At 44.5% G+C, this 27,231-nt stretch overlaps 1 protein-coding gene across 1 annotated transcript in view; it reads right to left on the reverse strand.

Annotated features, from left to right (window-relative positions):
* The window catches only part of RBL1 (RB transcriptional corepressor like 1), a 2,331,004-nt gene that overhangs the window by 393,160 nt on the left and 1,910,613 nt on the right, over positions 1-27,231 (reverse strand). The window contains exon 17 of the mRNA XM_044089002.1: positions 17,472-17,648. Within this exon, the coding sequence (XP_043944937.1) occupies positions 17,472-17,648 (177 nt within the window). The remainder of the gene's footprint in view (positions 1-17,471; positions 17,649-27,231) is intronic.

The raw sequence follows: 27,231 nt of genomic DNA on the forward strand, positions 1-27,231 counted from the left end.
GCAGAGGCAGCAGGAAAAGGAGATGCTGACTCTTCTGCAGAGTCATGGAGGTACTGGGGAAGAGAGTAACCGGACTGCAGAAGCACAAAAGGTCAGTAAATTTCTTCCGCAGTTTAAAGAAGGGGATAATTCTGACAGTTTCATTCATATGTTTGAGAGGGTACGTAAACAGTATGATGTTGAGCAAAGGCTCTGGGTACAGTTCCTGGCCCACTTACTCCATGGTAAAGATGTAACTATTTTGTCCAAAATGTCTGATGTTGACTGTTTTAATTATACTGCTTTTAAGAACTGTTTGTTAGACCTTTTTTAAGCTAACACTTGAAACGTATAGGAAAAAAGTTTTGTGAGCACAGACGCAAGGCAGATGAAAGTGTGTGTGAATATGTTACTGAACTGAGCACTTATTTTCATAGGTGGGTGAGTGGATGTCAGGTCATCACTTTTGAAGGCTGGCAGACCTTTTGGTGAGGGAACAAGCCCTTAGCACTTTACCTGAGGACATGAGGATCTAGTTAGCTGATGGACAATGTGCTACTTCAGAAGAGTTGGGGAGGAAGGGAGACCTATACCTAGTAAGCAGGGCATCCCTGTACAGGAAAGGGACCCCCCAGTACTGCTAATGGGTCTAAAGGAACCCATGGTGGGCAGTCCAGACTGCCCTAACAGAATCTGACAGAAGCAGGGGAAGCCACTAGTCCAGGTACACGTCCAGGACATAGGGTTAAATGTTTTGAATGCAAACAGTGGGGCCATGTGGCATACAGATGTCCATGGTGGCAAGGTGGGGAACAAAAGGTGAGACAGCAAGTGGGAAAAACAAAATGCCAATAGTAGGTTGTCTTGAGACAACAGGGGTACCGAACTACCATCCTGGAGATGTCCTGATAGTACTGCCTCATCAAAATCCTTCCCTATGTGTTAATGCAGTTACACACACTCAGGTTACGAGACAAGCATGTGGGTCTGGTAGCCTGGGAGAGACCCAGGCAGACCGCACAATTGCAGCCAGGACTGTTGAGGTGGTTACTTAATAGAGGAAGCTACGCTGTAGCAGTGAGACTGACGGTGAGCCACAGCTGCTTGTGGGTACTGATGTTCCCTTGGACAGATTGACTGCAAAGGTAGAGGTGAGTAGTAGTACCTGGGCTAACAGTGAGGCAACACTGTCAGAGGATGTCAGACTTCCTGTGGAAGGGGAGCTGGGAAGGGCTACAAAGAGTGAGATGAGACAGACTCAGCTCTCAGACCCTACATTGCAAGGCCTGAGGAAGGTAGCTAATGAGGCACCTGAGTCTCAAGGGAAGAGGAATCTGTAAACGGGGACAAAGGGTTACTGTATAGAGAGGGGACCCCTGAGAGTGGGCTAGAAGCTGAGAGGATACAGCAGTTGGTAGTGCCTACAGCCTACCGTCTGGTGCTTCTAGACATAGCCCATATTTCCTTTGCAGATCATATGGGCATACAACGTACAAAGAGACATATTATGCAGAACTTCTACTGGCCTGGAATTTCTAGAGATGTAACAGGGTAGCGCAGGACCTGTGAGTAGTGCCAAAAGGTAGGCAAGAGACAAGGTGAGAGCTCCTTTGATGCCTTTGCCTGTGATCGAGGAGCCATTTCAGAGGGTAGCTATGGATATTGTGGGGTCTCTGAGTGCCCCAAGTTCCACAGGGAAAAAGTATATCCTAGTGGTGGTAGACTATGTTACAAGATACCCTGAGGCAGTGGCACTGTTCTCCATTGAGGCAGAAAAGGTGGCAAATACTTTGTTAGAAATTTTCAGCAGGGTAGGATTCCCAAAAGAAATACTGATTGACAGGTGCCAATTTTATGTCAGACCTGCTGGCTTGTCTGTAGAAGTACTGTGGGGTGAAGCATCTGAAGACCACCCCCTACCATCCACAGAATAATGGTCTGGTTGAGAGGTTAAACTCTACAATCAAGTCCATGCTACAGGCATTTGCAGACCAGTTTAAGAGGGAGTGGGACAAATATTTTCCCCATCTGTTGTTTGCTTACAGAGAGGTTCCCTAGAAATCCACAGGTTTTTCACCCTTTGAGTTGCTGTATGGGCATAGGGTGAGAGGACCTCTAGATTTAATTTGAGATGAGTGGGAGGGTGAGGGTGAATCTCACCAGGAGTCTGTTGTGGCATATGTCCTAAACCTCAGGACAAGGCTCAGGGAACTCGTGGGCTTAACCCAGGAGAACCTGGAAGAAGCCCAACAACAGAAAAAGGTATGGTATGACAGGAATGCTCGAGCTAGAGCGTTTGCTATAGGGCAGCAGGTAATGGTTCTCATTCCTGTCAGACACAACAAGCTGCAAGCAGCTTGGCAGGGACCTTACAAGGTGGTAAAAAAGGTAAGTGATGTTAACTACATGGTGGAACTGCTAGGCAGGAGCACAAATTGTACCATGTTAACATGATGAAGCCTTACCATGATAGGGAGGCCCTTATGCTGAGTATTTGCAGTGGATTGCAGGTGAAGTCTGAGGGAGATCTGGTGACTATCTCCTCAGTGAGGCTCAGACTGACACCTCAGTGGAAGGGGTAGCAATTTCCCAGCAGCTATCTCCTACTCAGGTTTGTGAAATCCGAGCAGTGTTAAAGGGGTTTGGGGACATGTTCACTGGGAAACCAGGGTGCACCCACCTGGTGCAGCACCAGGTGGATACAGGACCCCAAAAGCCTATTAGGCAGGCTCCTTACAGGGTGCCTGAGAGAGTCAAACAGACTCTGAGGGAGGAGATACCGGAGAGGTTGGAACTAGGGGTAATTCATGAGTCCAACAGTCTCTGGGCCTCCCCAGTGGTGCTGGTGCCAAAGAAAGATGGCAGCACCAGGTTCTGTGTGGAATACAGGAAATTTAATAGTCACACAGAGTCAGATGCTTACCCCATTCCTAGGACAGATGAGGCCATACAACAGCTGGGTGGGGCTAAGTATCTTACAACCATTGATCTTACCAAGGGTTACTGGCAGGTGCCCTTGACTCTCAGTGCTAGAGAGAAATCAGCCTTTGTGACTCCTTTTAGCTTGTATGAGTTCACAAACATGTCCTTTTGGATGTAAAATGCCCCAGTAACTTTCCAGAAGCTGGTAGATCATATCCTAGCAGGAGGGTTTGCCCTTGCTTACCTAGATGATATTGCCATCTACAGCCATTCCTGGCAAGAGCACCTTCAACATGTCAGGGAGGTGCTGGGCAGATTACAAAGGGCAGGGTTGACCATTAAGCCGAGCAAATGTCAGGTGGGTATGGCAGAGGTCTTCTACCTGGGACATACAGTGGGGAGTGGTAAGCTCAGGCCAATACCTGCCAAAGTGAAAGCCATTTGGGCATGGCCTGCACCTGTTACTAAAAAGCAGGTGAGGGCATTCTTAGGGACAACAAGGTACTACAGAAAATTCATCCCCAGTTATAGCACCATAACTGCTCCCCTCACAGACCTGACAAGGAAGAACAGGTCAGATAAGGTAGTGTGGACCACAGCATGTGAGCAGGCATTCCAGAAGCTTTGGGAGGACCCCCTGTGTTAGCCAGTCCACAGTACAGCAAAGAATTTGGTGTGCAGGTGGATGCTTCAAACCATGGGATGGGGGCTGTACTTAGCCAGATTTCTTCAGAGGGAGAAGAGCACCCAGTGGTTTATCTCAGTTGTAGGTTCCAACCCAGGGTGGAATACTATGCAGCTGGAGAAAAGGAATGTCTAGCCATAGTGTGGGCACTGCAGAAACGTCAGCCTTATCTGTAGGGAAGGAAATTCATTGTAGTGACAGATCACAATCCCCTAACATGGTTAAACAGAGCCAGCCAGCAAAATGCCAAGTTGCTAAGATGGAGCCTAGGGTTGCAAATAATGCTACCACTCCACTGAATCAAACACATAAACACACAAAGACATACTCGGAGGCTCTGAGTAAAAATTTACCTAAACAGCAGAGGCCTCCAAAGCAGACACCCAAACAACTGCTACCTCAAGACACCCCACAAGCAACACATAAACCACAAAAGCAGTGTGCAAAGCAGTCACAGCCCTTAAGGCCAAATACAACACCAAACATACTTGTCATAGGTGACTCCATAGTCAGACACACTGACGTCCCACTCACCAGGCTGAACAAGGAGAGGGTCACAGTAAGCTGCCTATCGGGCTAGAATCCACCACATAACACAAGCACTCGGGTCACTCCACAGCAAGTACAAATATGACACAGTCATTGTCCATGCTGGTGTGAACGACCTGAGACGCACCTCCCTGGACTGCATGAAAAGAGACATAGAGGAGCTCTCTGATTATGTAGCCCAGGCAGGTATGACCCTAACCCTGAGCAGTATCCTTCCTTCACCAAGAATGATGCCACAATATAGAGACAAGATGATCAGCTTTAACAATTGGCTTAATGTCTGGTGTCATTCAAAGGGGATCCAGTGTCTGTCTGCCTGGGACGACATGCTTGACAAGCCACGCTGCTCAAGGGACGGCTTGCACCTGTCACCCTGGGATTCCGGATATTGGCTAAGGCTCTTGCCACCCCATAGTGCCTTTTTTAGGCAAGGCTCAAATTCTAAACCTACCACCCTAGAAAACAAAAATGGGAAGAAATTGAGGGTAATGCTGCTCAATGCCAGAAGTCTAAATCTCAAAATGCACACTTCGAGGCCCTTCTCAGTATGGAGAACATCGATGTCTGTGCTGTAACTGAAACCTGGTTCAAGGCTCCTGAGAGCACCCGGCACTATTAGGTTTTACCTCATATCATGCGTTCCGCCCCAAAACCCGGACCACTCCACAAAAGGAGGGGTGTATCCATATTCATAAAGGATACTCACACCTCCAGGTTGGTGGCAACGCATGAAGCTTGGAAACCATCCAGGTGCAACTAACAATAGGCAAAACTGCTCTACAAATTGTAGCATGCTACAGGCCACCCTCTCAAACTCAGGAACCCCACACAGCCTTCCTGAAGACACTGGAGGGTATAAATGTATCTCCAAACACCATCATATTGGGTGACTTCAACTACCGAATATAGACTGGGAACATTACTCAAGCCCTAACTTTCTAGCCCAACGGTTCCTGGAGTTCATAAATTCAAATGCCATGGAACAGCTAGTCACTGTTCCACGAGAGGAGAAAATATACTAGATCTCATTGTCACAAACATGGGGACAAAATGCTCCACACCGAAGTATATCCCTCATTGGTGAGATCTGATCATAAACTAATCTCACTGGAAATCCACATCCCGCCCCACCCCAAACAAAAAGACCATAGTGAAGAACTTCTCTAAAGCAAACTTCACACTACTCAAGACTGGTGTGGTATCCTTCAAGGCCCCTGAGTCAGAGGAAACCACAACCCAAGCTGCGGAAGTCCTTACAAATGCCTTCTATGAACACCTCCAGGACTGCATGGATCAGGCAATCCCAAATAAAACCAAGACTCTTTCCACAAAGGGCAAGCGTCCAGTCTGGTGGACCCCAGCCATTAACAAACTTTACAATAAGAGGAGAAAGCTATTACATGATAGAACAAAATCCATAAAAGGGAAGTCACCCTGATCATTATTAGTAAAAAATACGAGCACTCATAAAATCAACTAAGGCCAATTTTGAGAGAAAAATTGCCATGGATTCAAAGGACAATCATAAGGCCTTTTTCAGCTATGTTAGGAACCTGGGTGGAAACTCACAGATATGCTCAGAATTAGTCCAAAATGATACAAAAATCACTGAACCCACAGACATTGCCAACATACTGGCAGACAGGTTCAGTGCAAACTTCACCCCTCTCCCCTAAAGGAGAGATAACTATCCCAGCCGAGTGTAGCCTCCCGGACATCTCAAATGCGCAGGTGAAAGCTGCTCTCTCTAAAGCTAAAAACACAGCATCAATGGGACCGGATGGTGTCCCCGGCTGTGTGCTACACGAAGCTAAATGAGGAATTAAACCCGCACATAAGGCAGCTGTTTAATCTCAGCCTTACCACAGGATACGTGCCCAAGGAGTGGCGTGACGGCAACTGTGGTCCCACTCCACAAAGGTGGCGCCTCACGGACCCTGGTAATTACCGCCCATAAGCTTAACAAGTCTAGTCTGCAAAGCTATGGAGAGGATCATAATGGAGCTCATAAACAAAGATATAGGGGACTTGCAGACATTGGACCCGACCCAGTTTGGCTTTGTCAAGGGAAGATCATGCCTTTTGAACTTGGTCGACTTCTTGAAATAGTCACCAAGGCCATTGATGAGGAAAGGCAGTCCATACAGCCTACCTTGACCTTGCAAGGCTTTCGATACAATACCCCACTCGGGTATTGTAGAAAAACTTACCAGCTTAAATGTAAACCCATATGTCACAAGATGGGTTGCAAACTGGCTTAAGGACAGAACCCACAGGGTTAGAGTTGCTGGCGCTGTGTCAGACTCCAAGCCGGTCACAAGTGGTGTCCCACAGGGCTCGGTCCTTGGCCCCTATTGTTTGGCATCTACTTCTCAGAAGTACAGGCCAACATGGGAGGACTTTGGCTGACAAAGTTTGCAGATGACTGCAAACTGGGCGCCATAGTGGAAAGTGCATCGGACACTGATATCCTTCAGAAGGGACTCACGGAAACAGATAGCTGGTGCCAGAGCCATGGCCTGAAGTTAAACGCCAAAAATGTATAGTCATACCCTTCGGGAAAAACAAGGTAACCCCAAGCTACCATATAGGTGGCAATCCACTAAGCACAGAAGAGGTTATCAGGGACCTGGGGACCCAGGTTGACAGTGGCCTTTCTTTTGACACTCACATTGCTAAAGTGGTTAGAAAGACCTTCTACATTGCCCACCTGATCATGAAGGGATTCACATCCAGATCTAGTGAGGTCATTGTTCCCCTGTACTCTTCACTTATCAGACCAATGATCGAGTACAATGCCCCATTCGGGATGTATCTCACCCGACATCTGCAGCAATTGGAGAGACCCCAAAAGTTCCTCACCAAAAGGATAAAGGGACTCCAAATTCTGTCATATGCTGCCAGATTGAAGAAACTCCAGCTCTATTCAGTCGCATACCGTCTGCTCAGAGGTGACATGTGCCTGACATACAAGGCCATGTCCAACCCGGAATTAATGGACATGCTCCACCTCAAAACTCCAAATCCACCAAAACCACTAGAGCAAGCGACTTAAACCTTAGCACGGATATAAATAGGACGTGCTGGAGGGATAGATTTATCACTCAGGGACTCCCTATGCTGTGGAATAAAATCCCGGTCCATGTGAGGCAGAGCACCTCGCTGACTCTGTTCAAGAGAAATCTAGACATGTGGATGGGAGATCGTAGGTTTACCCCGGGAATCATCTCTGGGTCACTGCTGGACAGAGGCACAACAAACTAATGGGCACAGTATTTTTTCATATAAGGGGTGGCGTAAGCCACAATAATTTGGGCTAGGCTTATAAATGCCTTAGGGCAGATAGCCTAGTATGAACCTATGAACCTATGATATGTCAGTGCAGCACTGCAGTGGGAGTAGCAATGCCAACACACATGGGCTCTCAAGACAGGGAATGGGGTAAGATATACTCAGATAGACCTAACCCTCTCAAGCAACTTTTCTCAAGGGTCACCTGAAAAACTAGCTTGAATTCTCCGGGGGGGGGGGTGGTGGTTATGTGAAGGCTGCCAGCCTAGCTAGATAGAATTTTGAAGATAATTCTGTCATTTGTAAATATTAATATAAGCCACAGGCTTGTTCTCCTAAGTAAGAAAATTGTATTGGATGTTGAATTTCAAAAATGTAACTGCACTGCACTCTGCTGGAGGAAAGCTGATAAGTCAAGCATTGTATAATTGTTTGATCTCAAAACTTGAAGCCGAGATGTCTGGATGAATGAATTCTTCCTATTGTTTTGAGACCAGAGTTAATTGCTAGAATTTACATGTATAATGTCATTTATTGCTGTGTTTCCTGATCAGGTGCAAGCTTACTAAGAAATGTAAATGTAGAGTTTCTGTCATCCTGGGAACCAGATAATTAAGAATGGTATAATCTAAAATGAGTCAGCAAGATGCATTATCAATTTAAAGGACTTACACAGAGACAGAGAGAGAGCACTTTGCATTTGTCTTAACATCCAACTCACCAGCACTCTGTCTCTGCTCCGTATGTAAGCAGGATCTTAGACTTTAGTGTCTCTCTTAGAAATACTTAGGAAATAGGAAGATTAGACTTGTTGTTTTCTGTATTGATGCCAGAACTATTCTACAATATTATTTTGAGCATTTTTCTGTGTCTGAACTCTTGACTAGCACTGTGTAGTAAGAAGTATTGTCTTGTGTTCTTTATTATTTATTATTAAATATTTTAAACCTTCCAATTGTGGTTGTTTTGTGTAGAGATCATTTAAACTCTAGAGTACATTGCATGTATATAGTGATACTGGCCAAACCACTCCAATAAGCCTTAAAAAAATCTGGTCACACTTACTAATTGGATAATAATCTTTCTTTCGGCTTTTTCCTGGTTAGGGGTCGCCACAGCGGAACTCTGGTCCGCTAATGATTGGCAGTAGATTTTTACGTGCTGGCTTGCCGGGCCTAACGCACAACCTTCAACGAAGGAATGCCCATTCACGCATGTTGCCACACAGAAGACGCTCTAACTGAGAATCGAACGGGCAACGTCTAACTACTAATTGGATAATAATATTGCATAGTAATAATTTGGGCACCCTTTGTTAAGGGCTTTTTCAGTAAATGATAAGTAAGGCTCCTGCTGGCAGTGATTAGTACCTACTGACTAGACAGGAGGGGCACAGCAAGTGAACCTGTGCCAGCCTTCCCCAATAAAGAACATATAACTCATAAAATATCTAAGCCAAAGTAACAGTTACTAAAATAGGCTTTTCCAAGATAGGATCTTGCTACAAGTTTAAAGAGTGGAAGAATAAGCTTTTTTTATTACTTTATTTTTTTAAGGAAGAGTATGCATCTTAAGCATGAAGTTAATGTTGCATAGAGGGAAAGAGCATCTGACTGGGGCCTAAGGTAAGACGCACCTCATAAAAGGGCTTGTGCATCCGGAGACAGACAAGGGAGAATAGATCTGTGTCTTCAGCTCCTGTTATAATACTTTGTGATGTGTGCATACAGCAAGTATTAATTGGTATAAAGTGGCACCTTACCACTTCCATGGTGACTGCTGCATTTGGTTAAACAACCCCTGCAAGGGGTGGTTGAGTAAAAGAAGTCTGAATAAGGAGGTCAGAGCTAGAATTAAAGGGGCTGCAGCCAACTAGCACAGAGTTTCAGGAGTAATGTTGCAACAAAAGAATGACAAAGAAATTGAAAAGTAAGGTGTACAAAACAGTGGTGCGACTAATATTTCTGTATGGTCAGAAACCTGGCCATTGAAGTCACAGCAGTTGAAAAAAGCTACAAGTGATGGAAACAAAGTGCCTAAGACAGGTGGTAGGATGCATGCTGTAGGACATTTGAAGAACTGATGATATCACAGTAGAAGCTAAAGTAGCTCCAGTTGCAGACAAGGTCAAAGAGAACAGATTATGGTGGTTTGGGTACATGTGCAAGAAAGCAGAAGATGACATGGTGAAGAAAATTTCTGAGACAGGAAGAAAGCAAGAGGAAATCAGATCATCCAGCAAAGAGATGGACAGATTGCAAGACAGAAGAGGCATCACTACTGAAGAAGGCTGGAGGGAGGCAATGACAGATGACATCACCCAACCTCATGTATAAAATGGGAAAAATGGGGTTGATGATGAGCCACCAAGTACAATATAATATAGTTTTCCCTTTGTTCTGTGACTTTTAATGTCATTGACAGGTGAATAATTTAACCGTGCAGATAATGGTCACCAAGAAAAGAATCTTCCAAAAAATAACCTTAAATGCTGACAACTGGCTGGCTGAAAAGAATCAAAGACAGAACTTCTAACACAAAGGACCTGGCTTCCTGGGAGGGCACTGGTGGACAGCCACTTCCAAGAGCAGCTAACTGCTGAATGGAATGACAAGGAAGATACAAAGGGAGGCATATATGGCTGATAAATGCACCTTAACTGAAACATAAGCTAAGCCCATCTTAAAGTGCTCAAGACAGGTAATGCAAAACAAGAGAAGAAGAGGCAGAAGTGGGTTCTAGCTGACTACTGGAGTAGCAAAATGAGAACATTTTCCATTTAGTCAGGTAAGGCTTCCTAACATTCTCTGTGAAGGTGTTCAGCCCTGGTTCACATCTGCCTGTAGCTAACTCCCGCATACAAGCAGATCCCCTATGATGAACATGTCATATTCTATTGTTTTCTAAGAAACTTTAGTGCTATTTATAAAGCACAAAATATGTGCCAAACCATGTATGGCTCTGATTTTAAAAAGGCGAAACATTCAAGCAATTTACTACGGGCCATATCATAAAGTCTGAGAACCCCATAACCTCACCAATTGATGTGAGAAGATAAGCAAATGGGATGGTTCTCCATAAGAGTCAGAGAAACTCTAAAAACTTGAGAAACTCCTTGCAAATGTGGACTACAAAAGTACAGTTGTGTACACTTACCATAAATGTAGATGTTCAAGTGCATTCACTGCTGCAGTCATTGCATTTGGGTTATCCTGCTGGCAGGTTGCCCTCATTTGGCTTGAATTCCAAAGTCTTGGGTCCTGCGTCAGTTGCTGTCGCCTCTTCCCTGACGTCAGGTCGTCAGGGGTATAAAAGATGCAGCCGACGCCATTTTCTTTAGTTTTTCTTGCCCCAGATTTCAGGTGCCCCCAAAAGGTTAGACTAAAAATATGTAAATAAAACAGACATGCACCAAAATAAGCTTTGCCTTCATCTATAAGCAAATACACCACCTAGGTTGTATAGATTAGAGAAGTAAAGATAAGTTCCAGCAAAAGTAAGGGGGATGGCGGGTGGGTAACCTGGACTGCAACAGTGAATACACTCGAACATCTACATTTATGGTATGTGTACACAACTGTACTATGTTCTTCGTGTTTCACTGTTGCAGTCATTACATTTGAGTTGAGTCCCAAAGCTATGGTTGGGGGGCTGGAGCTAAACAGTATTAGGAGCTGCTATGAGGCCCTGCAGAACTGCAGTGGCAAAGCCTGCCCTGGATTTAGAGTAAAGAGGCAGATTGTAATGTTTTGTAAAGGTATGCATGGAACTCCAAGTAGCAGCCTCCAAAATGTCTTTGGTTGGTACTCCCCTGAGAAAGGCTGCAGAAGTGGCTGCAGCTCTGGTTGAATGTGGCCTAATGCCCTTAGGCACTGGTTTGCCATGCTGTGAGTAGCAGAAATGAATGCAGTGACCTATCCACTTTGAAATAGTCTGCTTGGAGATAGCCTTTTCCTTGTGATGCTGTGGCATATGCCACTAGTAATTGCTCTGTCTTTCTGAAAACTTTAGTTTTGTCCAAGTAGAATCTATGTTGTCTGTGCACGTCCAAAGAATGCAGAATATTCTCACCCTTGTTCTGTGGATTTGGATAAAAGGTTGGTAAATGAATTGTCTGGTTAAGGGCTACATTGGATACCACCTTAGGCATAAATGTAAGGTTTGTTCTCAGAGAAACCTTGTCTGGATAGAAAATGATAAAGGGTCCCACAGCAATGAGAGCCTGTAGCTCTGCAACTCGTCTTGCAGAAGTTATTGCTAGGAGCAGAGCTGTTTTCCAAGAAAATAACTTTATGTCCGCAGTAGCAGCTGGCTCAAAAGGAGGTAAGGTGAGTTTTTCCAAGACATAATTGAGGTCCCATGCAGGTATTGGCATTCTCCTTGAAGCCCAAATTTTTTGGCTCCTCTGAGGTACTGCCTTAATAACAAAGGATGAGAAAAGAGTGGTGGCTCTGTATTGTAATGAGCTGAAATTGCAGAGGCATGGATTTTAATTGATGAAAAAGATAGGCCTTTGTCCAGCATCTCGGTTAAACATTGCAAAATCTGAGGAATATTTGGGACAGCTGTATCAGTTCCTTGGGCTTGGTTCCAAGCGCAAAATTTCTTCCATTTCCCAGCATAGGATTTTCTAGTACTAGGCCTTCTGGCTTCTAAAATGACATCCATCACAGCTTTGCTGAGAGGTGTGGTTTGTATGGCTACATTATCTGCCATGCTGCCAGGTTTAGGGTCCTGAGTTGGCTGTGCAGAATCTGATTGTTTTGCTGGGACAGTAGATGACGTATTTGAGGTAAGGTCCAGGCTGGGCATTGGGACAAGTTCCTTAAGATCGGATACCAGTACTGGCATGGCCAGTCAGGGGCAATCAGAATCATTTTTGGTTTCTCCTGCCTGACCTTTAGGAGAACCTTGGGGAGGAGATGCAGTGGAGGAAAGGCATATACTGATAGCTTTGTCCAGTTGAAAGACAAGGCGTCCACTTTCTAAGCTTGTCTGTGATAAGTCCTTGTGCAGAATCTTTTTAGTTGATTGTTTTGAGAGGAGGCAAATAGATTTATGTCCGGGCGTCCCCATTTCATTGTTATGCTGAAGACTTGTGGATCCAGGTGCCACTTATGGGGATCCATGAGGTTTCTGCTTAGTTCGTCTGCCAGAGTATTTTCCTTTCCTGGTAGGAATTGTGCCTGAAGATGAACTTGGTAAGTCAATGCTGTGTCCCATAAAGCCATGGCTAGTCTGCACAGGGGATAAGAACGAGTGCCCCCCCCCCGCTTGTTTATGTACCACATGACCGTGGTGCTGTCTGTCTTTATCAGTAGTTGTCCCGGATGAAGTAGGTCCTTGAAGGCTGTCAGGGCATTTTGAACAGCTAGCATCTCTTTTTGATTGATATGTAGATGCTTTTGGTTTGTGGACCAGGTGCCCTGAATGCCTCTTCCTGCCATGTGTGCCCCACAGGCATAATCTGATGCATCCGTTGTTAGGCTCTGCCTGGCTGGGGGGAATGTGAGAATGGCTGATCCTTGTTTTGGTGACAAGCCTTTGCCCACCATCGAAATTCCTGTTGCAGGCAGGGAATTAAAGTGATCATTGTTGACTGTGGCAATGTTGTGTCCAGACACTTTTTAGGTACCACTGAATTTTCCTCATATGCAGTCTTGCATATGGAATTAGTAAGATGCAGGATGCCATGAAGCCCAAAGTCTGTAGAATTTTTCTTGCAGATAACTGGGCCTTTGTTGCCATTTCCTTGAAATAGGTAGTCAAGTTGCCTTTGTTTGTCTGGAGTGAGATAAGCCATCTGGGCAGTTGTATTTAAGCTTGCACCCAGGAATATTATCTCTTGAGAGGGTACTAGTTTTGATTTATTTTTGTTGACTGTGTACCCTAGGCATGTTAAAAGTCTTATCACAAAAGTCAGATGCTGTAGTAGAATGTCCTTGTTCTCTGCTTGTATGAGGCAGTCGTCCAAGTAAGGATATATTTGTATTCCTCTTTGTCTGCAGTAAGCAATTACTGGTGCCAGGCACTTTGTGAAGACCCTGGGCGCAGTAGATAAGCCAAAGGGCAGTGCAGAGAATTGGTAATGTTTTGAGCCAGCCTTGAATCTGAGGTATCTTCTGCATGATTGTCTGATTGGGACATGCAGGTATCCCTCTTTTAGGTCTAAAGTCACGAGCCAAGCCTTGCTGCCCAGCATGGGCAGAAGCTGCTGTAAGGTCAACATCTTTAATTTTGGTATATCCAGGAAAGTATTTAGAATATATAAGTTCAGTATTGGTCTCCATGCTTTGTCCATTCTGGGTACCAAGAACAGTCTTGAGTAAAATCCTTGTCCCTGCTCTTGCTGTGGTACTTGTTGAATAGACCTCATGTCCATGAGAGCTGCGACTTGTTTTTGAGCCTCTGCCCATTGATTTTTTTCGCAGGTCTGGCCAACCGTTTGCCCTTGGCAGGGTATGGAAATGAAACTTGTAGCCTTGTGACACTATGTCTAGAACCAATTTGTCCTGGGTTATAATGTGCCAATTTTGAGAAAAAAGTGCTAGTTTCCCCCCAAGGGTGCTGCCAGAAGATAAGTGCTTGGCGCAGGCAGGTTGAAGTCATTGGGACTGTTTCCTGTATGATTGTGATTTGTCCTCTACACCTTTGGAGGTAGAAGCACTCCACTGCTTACCCTTGTAGGATCCTTGCGGCTGTGATCTGCCTCTAGGGTGTCTGGATCTGTCCCTCTGAGGTCTGTCTGTGAATGGAAAGGAACAATTCTTTGTAGGCCAGTGTCTGCTAAATCTAGGTGGCTGTACCTGTAAGAAATCCTTGACCGTTTGCATAGATTTAGCTTTGTCCTCCATTTTCTTTAACACCTCCTTCTGCCTTAACCCCAAACAAGGTATCATGTTGTAAAGGTGCATCTAATAATTTTGCTTTAACATGGTCAGGCAGATTTTGTTCCTTTAACCAAGCATGCCTCCTAATGACAGAACCCGTAACAGTGGCCCTGCAGGAGGCCTCCAGAGAATCAAACCCACATTGTAAAGTATGCTTTCCAACTTGTTCAGCTGCATGCAATAAATCCTGCATTTCTTTGTTTTCTGCACATTCAGAATTTGCCATCATTTTCTGTTTAAGCAGTGTCATGATATATTGCTGATATTTGAGCATATGAAACTGGCAATTTAAGGCCCTTATAGCCAAAGTAGCAGATGTGTAAATCTTTTTTTCCCCATCTATCCAGAGCCCTAGAATCCCTGTCAGAGGGGGTACGATTTTTTGCAGTAGACGCCTTGACTCCTTTTGGACCCTGAGAAACAGTTTCTGGGTCTGCAGTAGGGTTTTTGAAAAGGAATTTATGAGAGTCAGGGACCCTGTAGTATCTGTCTAGCTTAACAGGAGCTGGAGGTAAGAGTCAGGGGTCAGACTAGACTCAGAGAACACATCATCTACAATGTCCAACACAGGTGGAATAGCTAGAGGCCTGTGTTGAGGTAGTAAAAGGAAGTCTCTGAGACTTTTCTTAGATTCTGAAAAATCTTGGCTCTCCCAGTGAGTGCTCCCTCGTGGTATGCAAGGTTTCCCCAAAAGAGTAGTCCTCAGGAGGAGAAGCTGAAGGAATTGATTCTTCAGCATCAGAATCCTCATAGGGGGGAAGAGAATATTCCTGATCAGAAGAAATGGAAACCTGATCTGAAGATTCATAGTCTGTCTCTTGCCTAGGCCTCTTATCAGGAGGGGGATGGGAACCTTGATCAAGGTAATTAAGTCTTCGGCCATTTTGAGCATCTGTTTTTTGGGCATGGAGGCCTGACCTTGTGACTGTTGAACTTGTCTCTTTGCCTTCAAAGGAATTTTAGTCTTTGTCTTTGAAGTCGGTTTAATATATAATTGTTTAGGTCTGAATACACCCTCAGAAGCCGATGCCTGCACAGCGGCTCCGGACCCATCTGAGGGAATAATCTCCGAGGCTCCAATACCTTGAGTTTCCTGTGGCCTGGCCGACTCCACGTGGGAGTCGGTAGCGGCCTGCGACTCTAAAGTAGCGGGCGTCAGGGGCTGCGAAAGCACCTCACTGAGAACCGGCGACTTGCTTAGGAGAAGCTTCGTTGTCGGTTTTGGCCTGTCTTTTTCTTTGCATTTTTTGTGAACTCCGGTAGTTGGATGGCTATCCAACGACATTGTATAATTAAATCTTCGCCCAAAACAGCTTAATGCAAAATTGTACCGACGCTTAATAGTGCGTTGGTTAAATCTAGCACAAAACTGACAACTAGCAACGTTGTGGTCAGGGCCTAGGCAAGGAATACAGTAAGAATGAAAGTCCTTATGAGGTATTTGCTTCCCACAAGAAATACAATTATTAACTTCTTCTGACATCGGTCTGGAGCAAGAAAAAAGTTTCCCCAACGGGGTACTTAGCTTTTAATGAAGACTTCGGATCTGAAATTCGAACACGAAAATCTCAGGAGTCGGCCGACCGGCACTTGCGAACTGCTTCTGCTTCACGCACCGCGTGGCAAGAAAGACTAAAGAAAATGGCGTCGGCTGCATCTTTTATACCCCTGAAGACCTAACATCAGGGAAGAGGCGACAGCAACCGACGCAGGACACAAGACTTTGGAATTCAGGCCGACTGAGGGCAACCTGCCAGCAGGATAACCCAAATGTAATGACTGCAACAGAGAAACACGAAGAACATCAGACAGCAGAACTGAGGGAGGAAGCCTCAAGCAGATTCTCCTTTTTCAATCCACCTGAGAACTGTCAAAGAGGAGATGCTCCCCAACTGAACATCCCTTTACAGAAGGGATACTATAGTGGGATGCCTTTTTTGTGGCCAGCCACCCAGCAAAAAAATATCTTGACAATACAACAGTAAAATGAGTGTCTGTCGCTGAATATTTTAAAAATGCCAGTGACAGTGGTTTTGTAAGCAAGTCATCTGAGGCCACATGCCTAAGGACATCATCTCAGCAGACAGCTTGACATCTGTTACTGCGGAGTTGTGAAAGACCATTCAAAGCACCAACAGCAGAAAAATCAGATGGTCTTCATGTGGTAAGGGGTCAAAAGCCTGTTCCTTAGAGGAGACACAGTTGGGACTCGGAGAAGAGAAGAGAAGAGAAGCCGGTACCATATATGGATGGCATTATAAGTGGAGTCCTTGTGTCTAAATGATGGAGGTCAACTTTTGGAAGGCATGGAGAGATGCCCCATAAAAAAATATCTGTAACTGTTGTACTATATTCTGGAGTGCAAAGGTGAAAATCAATTCTTCCTGCCCATACTTTGTTGTTGAGAAGCTGTTAGGAGCCGGTAGATGCCAATACAGAATTAAAAGGTAGTCTCAACTTAAAACAGTGTAATTGTACTGTCTGGACATTTTTTTACTACAAGAAAAAAAAAAAACAGAGCGACATACTCAATAAATATGGCAGCCAACAGAAAAAACAGTGAAATCAGGCCTACTGAAAACCACAAACATAATGAAAGCACCATCAAAAATATGGGCAATGCTTCTCACTAGCATGTGCTCTTACTGATGATGCGGCTGGTCTTTGAAGGCAGCTTAGCTTAAGCTGCCTGTGAATGCTTTATAGAAACCTTCCTCTGCAAAAAGGATGGTTAAATGCTAAAAGGACCTGCTGGCTGTGGTTATGTTAAAGAGGATCTTTCAAGGGCAAAATAGCCTTTGACTGCTCAGGTATAAAGCACAACAAAAAATAAAATGTGAATATTATTTTTCCACCAAAAGCAAACTCTTAGTCCAGTATGGCACAAACAACTGTCAGTCACCTGAACCATCCTTTTGTCTAGCCATACCATGACCAATAATATGAAAAAGGGGAACAGCTGCCTGACATCTACAGACAAAGAAACACTTGCTGTCTGAATCTTCAATGTGTATTACTGGTAAATCAGAAGGAACACTGGTAAGAGATCTTCTCATAGATGCCCATAACACTCAATATACTAAGTTCAGCGAAGGTGCTGTGAAACACTTCTTGTCATTCAACATTTGATTTTAATATAAGGAAGTTTTCCCTACCTTTGCCATGATATATACTGCACACAGCAGTAACTGGTCCAAATGTCTGTCCTTCATCAAGTCAATGCAGTGGACAACTGAGTACACAAAACATGTCCAGATCTTTCTCCTCAAGTCTGTGGACACATCCAGTTTAAAGCACAAGTCTCGCAGTCGTACACTTGCTAAATGGTACACCTGAGGAAAGAATGACAGATGATAGATAAACCAGAGATAGTAAAACATTTCACTATCTCCTGACCTTAAAGTAAAGAAGGCAACAGAAAGACAGAGGACACTGTCAAGGAAAGGCTGGCCAGACGTAAAGGTAACTAAGAACTTGCTCCACAGCACATAAGCAATAAAGTACCAGACAATAAATAAAACATACCAAATACAGTAAGGGTCTGTTTTTACGTTAAAATATCTTTTTTTAAAATTATCACTTAAAACATAGGCACACATAAAGTAAAAGAAAAGAAATAATATTTTTTTACATACATGCATTACACATAACATGTTTTCTTTCTTCATAACAGCTGTCATTCAGTCAAACACTAAAAACTGCTCAATTCCTGCCTTCTTTTAAACCTCATTTCTCCTCCTCCTGAATATTATTCTGTGTGTATTATTCTCACAAATTCCATTCATTACTATGCAATTTGTTCTTCCCTTCCTCCCTTTTTCTAAAGATCCCTCTTCCACTTCTTTTTTATTTTACACTACTCAGTATTTCAAATACAGCTGGTTTAGACTCTGATTTCCATTTTCTAGTAACTGCTTTTTTGGCAGCCAACAGAATCAAACTTAATAAAGCTTTACAAATGTCTAGGCAATTCAAATCCTGTGTTCCATCTCGAAAGAATCATTTCCTTAGTTGAAACCATTGCTTCCACAATATTTCTGACAGAAAACTCTGTAGGGAATATTTTATTACACTCCCAAAACGTTTCCAGTTACCTTTTTCTTCCCCATCACACCTCCAATATGTGCTACCTAGCTGTGGAAACATTCTTTTAAGTCTGAAGTACAAAAACACCAATGCAAACACTTCCAAATAAAAATCCTAAACCTTCTGAACTTTGCTGCATACTTGGGAGGCATACATATGTCCTCCCAATTTACCCTTGTATATTGCTTTTCCAGTCTCTCCTCCCAATCCTTTCTAACCCCTCTGATTCTTACAGTTGTGTATTATTTTACATGCCCTACCAGATATTCCTTTTTAAAAAGCAGCTTTTGCTCAAGACTCAACTAAAAGCTCTACCAGAGCAGGTCTTTCATTTAGGATTCCCCTATTCTTCTATCTTTGCCAATACTCTGATATCAATCCATGGTAGAGAAGCAGTGTTTAATCTGCAGTCCACACTTCTTGGTCTCATCCACCTCTATTACCTTTTCCTCGCTTGTTATTTGCTTCCAATACCTTGGTTCCTTTGCCAATTTTCTGCAGTAAATTCCATCCTCTCTCCTGCCTGTTTTTTTCTGTTCCTCTACTTGCAGTCACCCTTATTAGGAAAATCCCCTTTTCCTATTCCTGTGTTGGTTTAGTTCCTAGAACAGTTTCTGCAATTTTACAACTATGACACTCTGTACAGTTGTTCCTATCTTCTTTAAGTATCTGCATGCAAAATCCTACTCTCGCCTTATTTCTTGACCTGCCATCTGCATCATGATCCCATTTCACTTTGAATTATAACCTTCCATTTTATTACGTATATGAACCTTTAACGTGTAGCTCTAGAATATCCCCTCAAATTGGGTAATCCTAAACCACTGTGTGCTACTGGAAGGATCAACTTATCCCACTTAACTCTTGCCCTCTTCCCCTCCCAAATTAATTCCTTCAACTCTTTATTAACTACTGTCCACAACTTCTCTTACTTTCCACATCAATAAACAAGAGCTTCCAGTTCCGCAGTTTTTATTATCTTTTATTTAGTTTCTTTCCATATATCCTTAGCTGCCATAACACAATTCTTTTTAATCAATATTGCTAAGTACTTTGTTTTACTGTGTCCCCATAAACATGGGTTTTACTAAACCAATTTGTGTGTGGGTGTATAATTTAAGGCTACAGCCTTTGTTTTACCTTCATTAGTTTTATATCTTGAAAAGACCTCGAACTGTCTAAAACTGTTCCACAACGTATAGGTGTCCTTTTCTTAATTTATCAAGTATAAAACAGCACTACCCACAATTAAAGACAAGTCTTCTTGATTAACACCATCAATTATATCCTTTAATTTCTGACACCTTTATTTTCTTTGCCAATGGTGAAAAATATAAAACAAATAACAAATGGTAAAGAAGACACCCCAGACTGGTTCCTCTGTTCAAACTGCACCAAATCCCTTTTGACATAAGACTATGTCTATTTTTAACTTATTCAACTTTTTATAAATAGATGTGGTACACTAATCACAAAACATGCCTGCTCTTAAACATGAGTCGAGAATCTAAAGCTTGGTGCTTATCTGTTATATACTGTACAGTAGGTTAAACACAAAATATTTACAATGAAAAATTTCTACTGAAAAATCAAGGTAAGTCTGACTTTATGGAACAAAAGTACAAGATTTCACTCAAATTATATGAAAAATGGAACACTGTTTCAGTCAAAGATGTGTCACAAATAAAGATGCAAGCATGCTATCTTCAGGGTCCCATTCAGCTCTGCACATTCCAGCATGCTATAGGGTGATTTACTTAAATTTGGTCATATGGTTAAGACTATGAGTTAACTACAACTATGAAAAGCTGATTACAGTACCTATGTGAACTCTCTACATAAAACAAGTTAATTGTTAAATGATTTATAGCAAGGCCATCAATCATGGATGACCTGGGTTCAATTAGCAGCTGAGGTGCTAAAGGGCTGATTAAAGTGCAAATGGTTGAACATCTAGGCAGCTACTTGGCAATTCCAGGGGAAGGATGTTGGAAGTAGTACTGCTGAAGTAACCCCTAAGGGAAGCTGGAGGGGAAGATGCAAGTAGCCACAATTCAGTGGTTTGGTGGATTGAGTCTGATATAGGTATGAGTGGAGACTTGTATAAAAAAAAAACAAACAAAAAAAAAAACAAAAAAAAAATAATTTAGAACAACGGCATTACTTTTCTACCCTGACAGCTTTTGCTACTGAAAAACAAATGATTCTAAGGGAGATATAATGGTTTCCTGAGGTAAGAGACAGGCTATAAGTATCTCAAAATATAAAATTCAAACAATGTTTATGGCATAGTTCAGCCTGAGGAACAGTATATCTGTTTTGTACAACTGTATACATCAGCAGGGGAGATGTATCTGTTCTTAAAGATTACAGGAGGTCTTCATTACTAATCACAAACGATGCTCCTTCCATATCACATACAGGCCTGCATTTTCTCAGTATATGTTTTACTGTTGCCCAATACAACATGGCTGACACATGCATAAGTGCAGGTACACTAGAATAACATTTAAAAAGTCAACAGTGTACTGAGAATAACCCTTTACTAAGAAATCAATAAACAGCGCATGTTTTAGGGCACCAAGTCCTTTTGCGGATTTACAGCAACATATGCTGTACTACAGAAAGTAATGAGCAACAATCAACATGAAATATACTAAAAATGGCTAACTTCATACCTAGGTTTCTTCTATGACATTTTTATTTTTCTTAATCCTAGTTCTTACCTTTCTCTTGTTTTTGGACTGTGTTACTTATACCATTGTATACTGTATGAAAATACTTAGATTTTCTGCATTCTGAACATATTTTTCCCTCAGCTGGGCCTATTCTTACACGCGGGAACTGTCGACCATGGTACTATAAACCAGCATATTACTTCCTCTGTCATTTGCTGCATTTGTACACACAGTTTATACTAACTTTCTTCTGTTAATGCTCGGCTCCATTTAACACATATCTTTTCTTTTTTTGACTGTGTTTAAGGTTTTCATTTTGTCACCTTAGGTTTCCCTGATTGCATCTCTGACATTTCCAGTGAACCCACAAATTCAGGGAAGTTAAATAATGCTAAATATGGCTCTAACAGTATCTTCCTTCAAACCCATACAAAATCACATGTGAAAAACTGAATCTTTATTGCTTTTTCAATGTCTGAAAAAAAGAAGTTATATACTCATCAAAACGTTCCATCTGTGTTGTGCAATTTCAATCTTCCTCAACATTCCACTGAGTGGGTGGAACATCAGTAATATTGCATAGAGTTGGAGATGGAAAGGAAAAGGATATTATATAACCTCTGGAAATAATTCTGTGCACCCAAGTATCTTTTATGTCCAGACAGGCTCTCTGGTGCAGGGATAGTTGACCCCGAATTGCCTCCCAAGGGGGACAATTGGGCCTCCTTTTAGGAGCGCTCGTAGGGTCTGTCAGAGAAAGAGTCTCTGAACCTCTGAATTTGCGGGCCTCTTCTACCGTTGGGGGCACTGTCATCCATTAGAGTCCCCCCCTGCCCCTAGGAGAACTTTCTCCACGTGCGTCCTGGAAAGGACCCTGGGATTTCCTGAACCACATCTTCTGACCACCTTGTTTATTCCTAGAAAAGGATCTCTGCGGGGTTGAAAAACGTGCATCCACTGCAGAGAGGTTTACTGGCTTGAGGCTACCCCTTATCCCATGATGCCTAGCACTGGCTACCCAGATCTCGTTTGAAATAGCTAACCCCAGCCATAGCAATATAATGAAACCCCTCCAAGCAAAAGGTTGAGCATACCTGTCATACTCTCTAAGTCAGTAGAGGAAACCAACCAGAAAACACTCAGCCAGTGAAACCTGAACTCCTCTCGGTCCAATAGGACAGGGGGATGGAGGGGGGGACGCAAGAAAGAAGGCGAGATGAAGCCAACTAACATGGAACGTTATGGTAGGTACATAACTTCTTTATGTTAAGTTGTCTATCTCGTCTTCGTTTCTTGCTGGTTGGGACAGCGTCCCTAGCACTTACAATCCTGGGCGGCTCATTGGAACAGACTTTTCAGAACAGTGGAACCAAAGTTAGCTCTACTTCTGGAGACCAAATCTAACTTGTAATGAGAAATAAAGGTATCCCACGTAGCAGCTGCGCAGACAGAGTCCATGGGCAACCTAGACTGGAAGGCTACAGAGGTGGCCAAGGCCCTAGTAGAATGACCTTTTGGTTTGATAGACAACTCTTTGTTTCTCAGTTGACAGATGAAGGTAATAATATGAAACAACCACCTGGATAAGGTCACTTTGGAAACTGGGAGACCTTGTTTGCCCCGAGCATAGGAAAGGAAAAGTTGGTCCGACTTCCTTATATCCTTCGTTCTATGCAGGTAAAAACGCAATTGTCTATGAACATCCAATTGGTGTAATTTGTATTCTGCCTTGTTGGTGTGGTTAGGAAAAAATACTGGGAGGTCTATAGATTGGTTCAGATTATTTTCTGAGCAGACTTTTGGAAGGAAAGAGGGATTAGTCCTCAGAGCAACCCTGTCCTTATAAAAAACTAAGTACGGAGGACGAACACTTAGTGCCTGAAGTTCAGACACGCGTCTGGCTGAAGTAATAGCTACCAGAAAGAGAGTTTTCCAAGATAGAAACTTAATAGAGCAGGATGCTGCCGGTTTAAAAGGGGGCATAATTAAGGAGGTTAGTACCAAATTAAGGTCCCAAGGAGGAGGGGGATCTCTCACCGGGGGCCTAAGGAGAGTAGTCCCTCTGAGAAAAGCTTTACACAGCTTATGAGACATAATGTTTACATTAGACAGCCCAAAATGAAAGTTAGAGATGGCCGCCAATTGAACCCTGATTGTAGCAGAAGCGGACCCAGAATGAAAAAATTCTGCTAGGAAATCCAAGATTTCGTGTACTGGGGCTGAAAAGGGATCTATGTTCCTAGCCTCTGCCCAACAAGAAAAATGTTTCCATTTGCTAGCATAAGTCTTTCTAGTGGCGGACTTGTGAGAGGAGACAATAATCTCACAAACGGCCGGGGAAATGCTGGGAAGCCTGGCTAGGGTTGGAAAAGGAGCAACCAAGCTGTGAGCTGGAGTTATTGGAGGGATTGATGCAGCCCGCCTGACTGATGAATCAGCAGATGTGGAATAGGATCCAGAGTCCAGGGCTGCTCGAGAAGGTAACGGTGCAGGAATGGGAACCATATCTGTCGAGGCCAGTAGGGGGCAATGAGGATCATTTTGCAACCCAAGGAAACAGCTTTCTGTATGATTTTCGGTATAAGAGGAAACGGAGGGAAGGCATAAAGAAGTCCCTGAGGCCAATCGTGGACTAGAGCGTCTCTGGAAGAGTGTCCGGGAAGCGGGAGAAGTACTTGCTGCATTTGCTGTTGAAAGGGGTGGCAAAAAGATCACAGCAAGGCTGCCCCCACTTGCGGAAGACCAGATCCGCAACTACCTGATTCAGAGACCACTCGTGAGGCATGAGAATAGCTCTGCTGTGCCTGTCCGCTATGACGTTGGACCTCCCAGGGATGTGCGTCGCAATCAGAAATCGTTGGGAGGAAATCGCCCACTGCCAGAGTCTGAGTGCTTCTCAACATAGGGGGTAGGACCTGGTTCCGCCCTGCTTGTTGATGTACCACACCACTGACATGTTGTCCATTTGGATTGCAATGGTCCCAGAAGGGAGAGAGTCCTGAAGAGCTTGCAATGCTAGGAGCACGGCTCTCATTTCTAAGACGTTTATGTGCAGATGGTACTCGTGAGGCTGCCAAGTGCCTTGGACTGTCCTGCCCTGATAATGACCGTCCCACCCTATCAGGGAGGCATCTATGGTCACTGTGGCAACCGGAGGGGGCTGAATGAATGGTCTGCCCTTAGACACTAGTGGGGAGACCATCCACCAGGAAAGGTGCCTTTTACATGTTTCTGTAATCATGATCATGTGAGACATGGGCAGCTGTTGAAAAGACCACTGTGTGAACAGAAGCCACTGAAGGAGTCTCATGTGAAAGTGGGCCAGAGGGATTAGAAGAATTGCCGCTGCCATGGAACCCAGAGATTGAAGGACCAACCTGACTTGGACCCTTTTGCACTGCATTAGAATTTGTACTTGCTGTCGAATTGTGGTCATCCTGTCTGGCGGTAGCCTTGCGGACATACTCCTTGTGTCTAAGTCTGCTCCTATATAGGTAATAGATTGACAGGGCAACAAGGCAGATTTTTCGAAGTTTACTGTAATGCCTAGCTGGGAGCAAATTGTGATTGTGTAGTCCCTGGCTTGAAGAAGTTGATGCCTGGTATTAGCAGTAAGGAGCCAGTCATCTAGATATGGAAACACCTGGAATCCTCGACGTCTCAGGTGAGCCGTGACCATTGCCATACATTTGGTGAACACCCTGGGGGCTGTGGTGAGACCAAAGGGCAGAGCTCTGAACTGGTAATGACTGGCTCCCAGCCGGAAGCGAAGGAATCTCCTGGAGCGCCTGTCCATCTTGATGTGATAGTACGCATCCTGGAGATCTATGGAGCACATCCAATTGTCCTGACCCAGAAAGGGTAGAATGGACTGTAGCGTGACCATCTGAAACTTTGTCCTTTGAACAGACTTGTTTAGTCTGCTGAGATCCAGAATCAGTCTCCAGTCCCCTGTCTTTTTTGGTACCAAAAATAACCTTGAGTAAGTTCCGGATCTGTGTTGGTCTGCCGGGACTTCCTGGATGACTCTTTTTTCTAGCAGTTTTGAAACTTCTATGACTGCTTGGTCCCCCAGATTGGGTGGAACATCTGGAAGGGATTTGCTTGACGGTAAGGGAGGTTGAAAGAAGGGAATTTTGTAACCTCCGGATATGATTGAGTGTACCCATTTGTCTCGTGTTAAATTCTGCCAGGCTTTTGGGTACATTGATAGTCTTTCCCCGACTGCCTCCAGAGGTGGGCAGCCGGGCAACCCTTCAGGGATGCTGGAAGGGCTTCTCAGAGAAGGATTCTCTGCTGCCCTGGTTCTGCAGACCCCTTCTGCCACAAGGGTGGCGTATGTTGTTGTTGTTTCCTCCTCTGCCCCTGGAGGAAAAATCGCTACGTGTGTCAGACGAGGCTCCCTGGGATTTTCGAAACCACATTTTACCACTCTTCTGACCCTTGGGGTATGGTCTGGAAGGAGTGGAAAAACGGACTCCCACGGCAGAAAGAGCCTTGCCTTCTAGTTCACACCTAGTCAGAGTGTCTTTCACCTGTGGTCCAAAGAGAAAGGAACCATCAAAGGGGGTGTTGGTGAATGACGCTCTAAAGGGTTCCGCAAAATTACACAGCCGCATCCATGCATGTCTCCTAAGGGCCATGCCTGTACCTGCAGCTCTACTCGCACCATCGGCTGCATAGGAAATGAGCCTCATGGAGGAGTTTACTACAGAATTAAGGGTCGACAGCTGAGAAGCCACTTTAGCTTGAGCCCCTTCGGCTGATGGATCCTGAAGGGTATCTCCAAGATCTTTAAGGAGATCCCTCTGAAGTCGGGTAAAATGGCATAAGTAATTCAGTGACCTCATAGAAAAGGTCACTGAAGCAAACATTCACTTCCCGTATCTATCCATAGTCCTGGACTCCTTGTTAGGAGGATGGACAGATGAAGAAGATTCCGCTAACTCTTTCTTTGTGGCTGCTGCTACCACCATGGCATCCACAGGAACACCTTTGGTAAGGAGCTGCTTGTCAAGGGGTGCAGTGATAAACTTGCCGGGCCTCCTCGGGGCTGGTTCCACTGTATCTGGGGCTGACCAAGCCTTTCGAGCCACCACTGACATGAGTGGATCGAAAGGCGGAGAAACCCAGGAGGTGGAAAGTCGGGAACCGAACGTATCCAGGAATACAGACTCATCCTCGGTAGGGGCTAGGGGAGTCCAGTTCCCCCTCTGCTTAAGCATTTCTAGGATGTCCGAGAAGGAAACATCTTCAGAGGGGGATCTCGGGGACCCTTCCGATTCATCTAAGTCTGTATCAGAAGTGACAGACTCAGGGGAGTCAATGTGCTTCCTCTTGCACTTCTTCTTTCGAGGGGGCTCCTCTGAATGATCAGGGGAGGCCTCGGAAGAAGAGGAAACACCCAATGGGGTGCCCTGGAGCGCCGGTTCCCCACGCTTGGGGTCTGGAGAAGGAGCAGAGGTTAACGCAGGCACTACAGGGGATGGAGCCGGTGGGGTCGAATGTGGAGCTGACTCAGAGGCCAGAACACTCCTCATGACATTGAAGGCATCCCTGCCACAATGCAGAGAAGGCTCTGGTTCAGTGGAAATCGAAATTCTTCTCCGCACCGAGGAAGACGGCTCCGAGGCCGATGTAGGAGCTGAGCTCACCTGCGCTGAAGCTCCGAGAGGGAGAATGGGGTCGGACAAGGGTCCGATGCCACTCGCCCCCTCGGAGCTGACGAAGGAGCCTCGGTGTCCAGATCCCTCGACAGACGGCACCATCGAGGGAATCGGAGCCGACGACAGAACCAAAGGAAAAATAGTTATCGGAGCCGACGGTTCCACAACTCGAACCACAACGATCTCCGTCTCCGAGCTCAATGGAGTCGGAGGAGGAATATCGATAGAAGTGGACGGAGCTGGCACCTGTTAAGGAGGGCCGGACAACATCTTGGCAATTGCCTGCGACTTCAGTAACCTACTGACCACTCTCTCCACGTCATGATCCGAGAGCCTAGAGGACCGAGAGGAGTGGGAAGATCTGTGACTGCACTCTCTCTGCAGCAGGGGAGACCGAGGAGCCAAATGTATGGATTCCAAAGAAGGGGGCCTCAGCCTCTTGTGGCTCCACGACGGCTCCGAAGACACTGATGGAGCCGATGGGG

Source organism: Protopterus annectens, chromosome 12.part0 (genome assembly GCF_019279795.1).
Source record: "Protopterus annectens isolate FY-2018-M chromosome 12.part0, PAN1.0, whole genome shotgun sequence".
In the NCBI taxonomy this organism is placed as follows: domain Eukaryota; kingdom Metazoa; phylum Chordata; order Ceratodontiformes; family Protopteridae; genus Protopterus; species Protopterus annectens.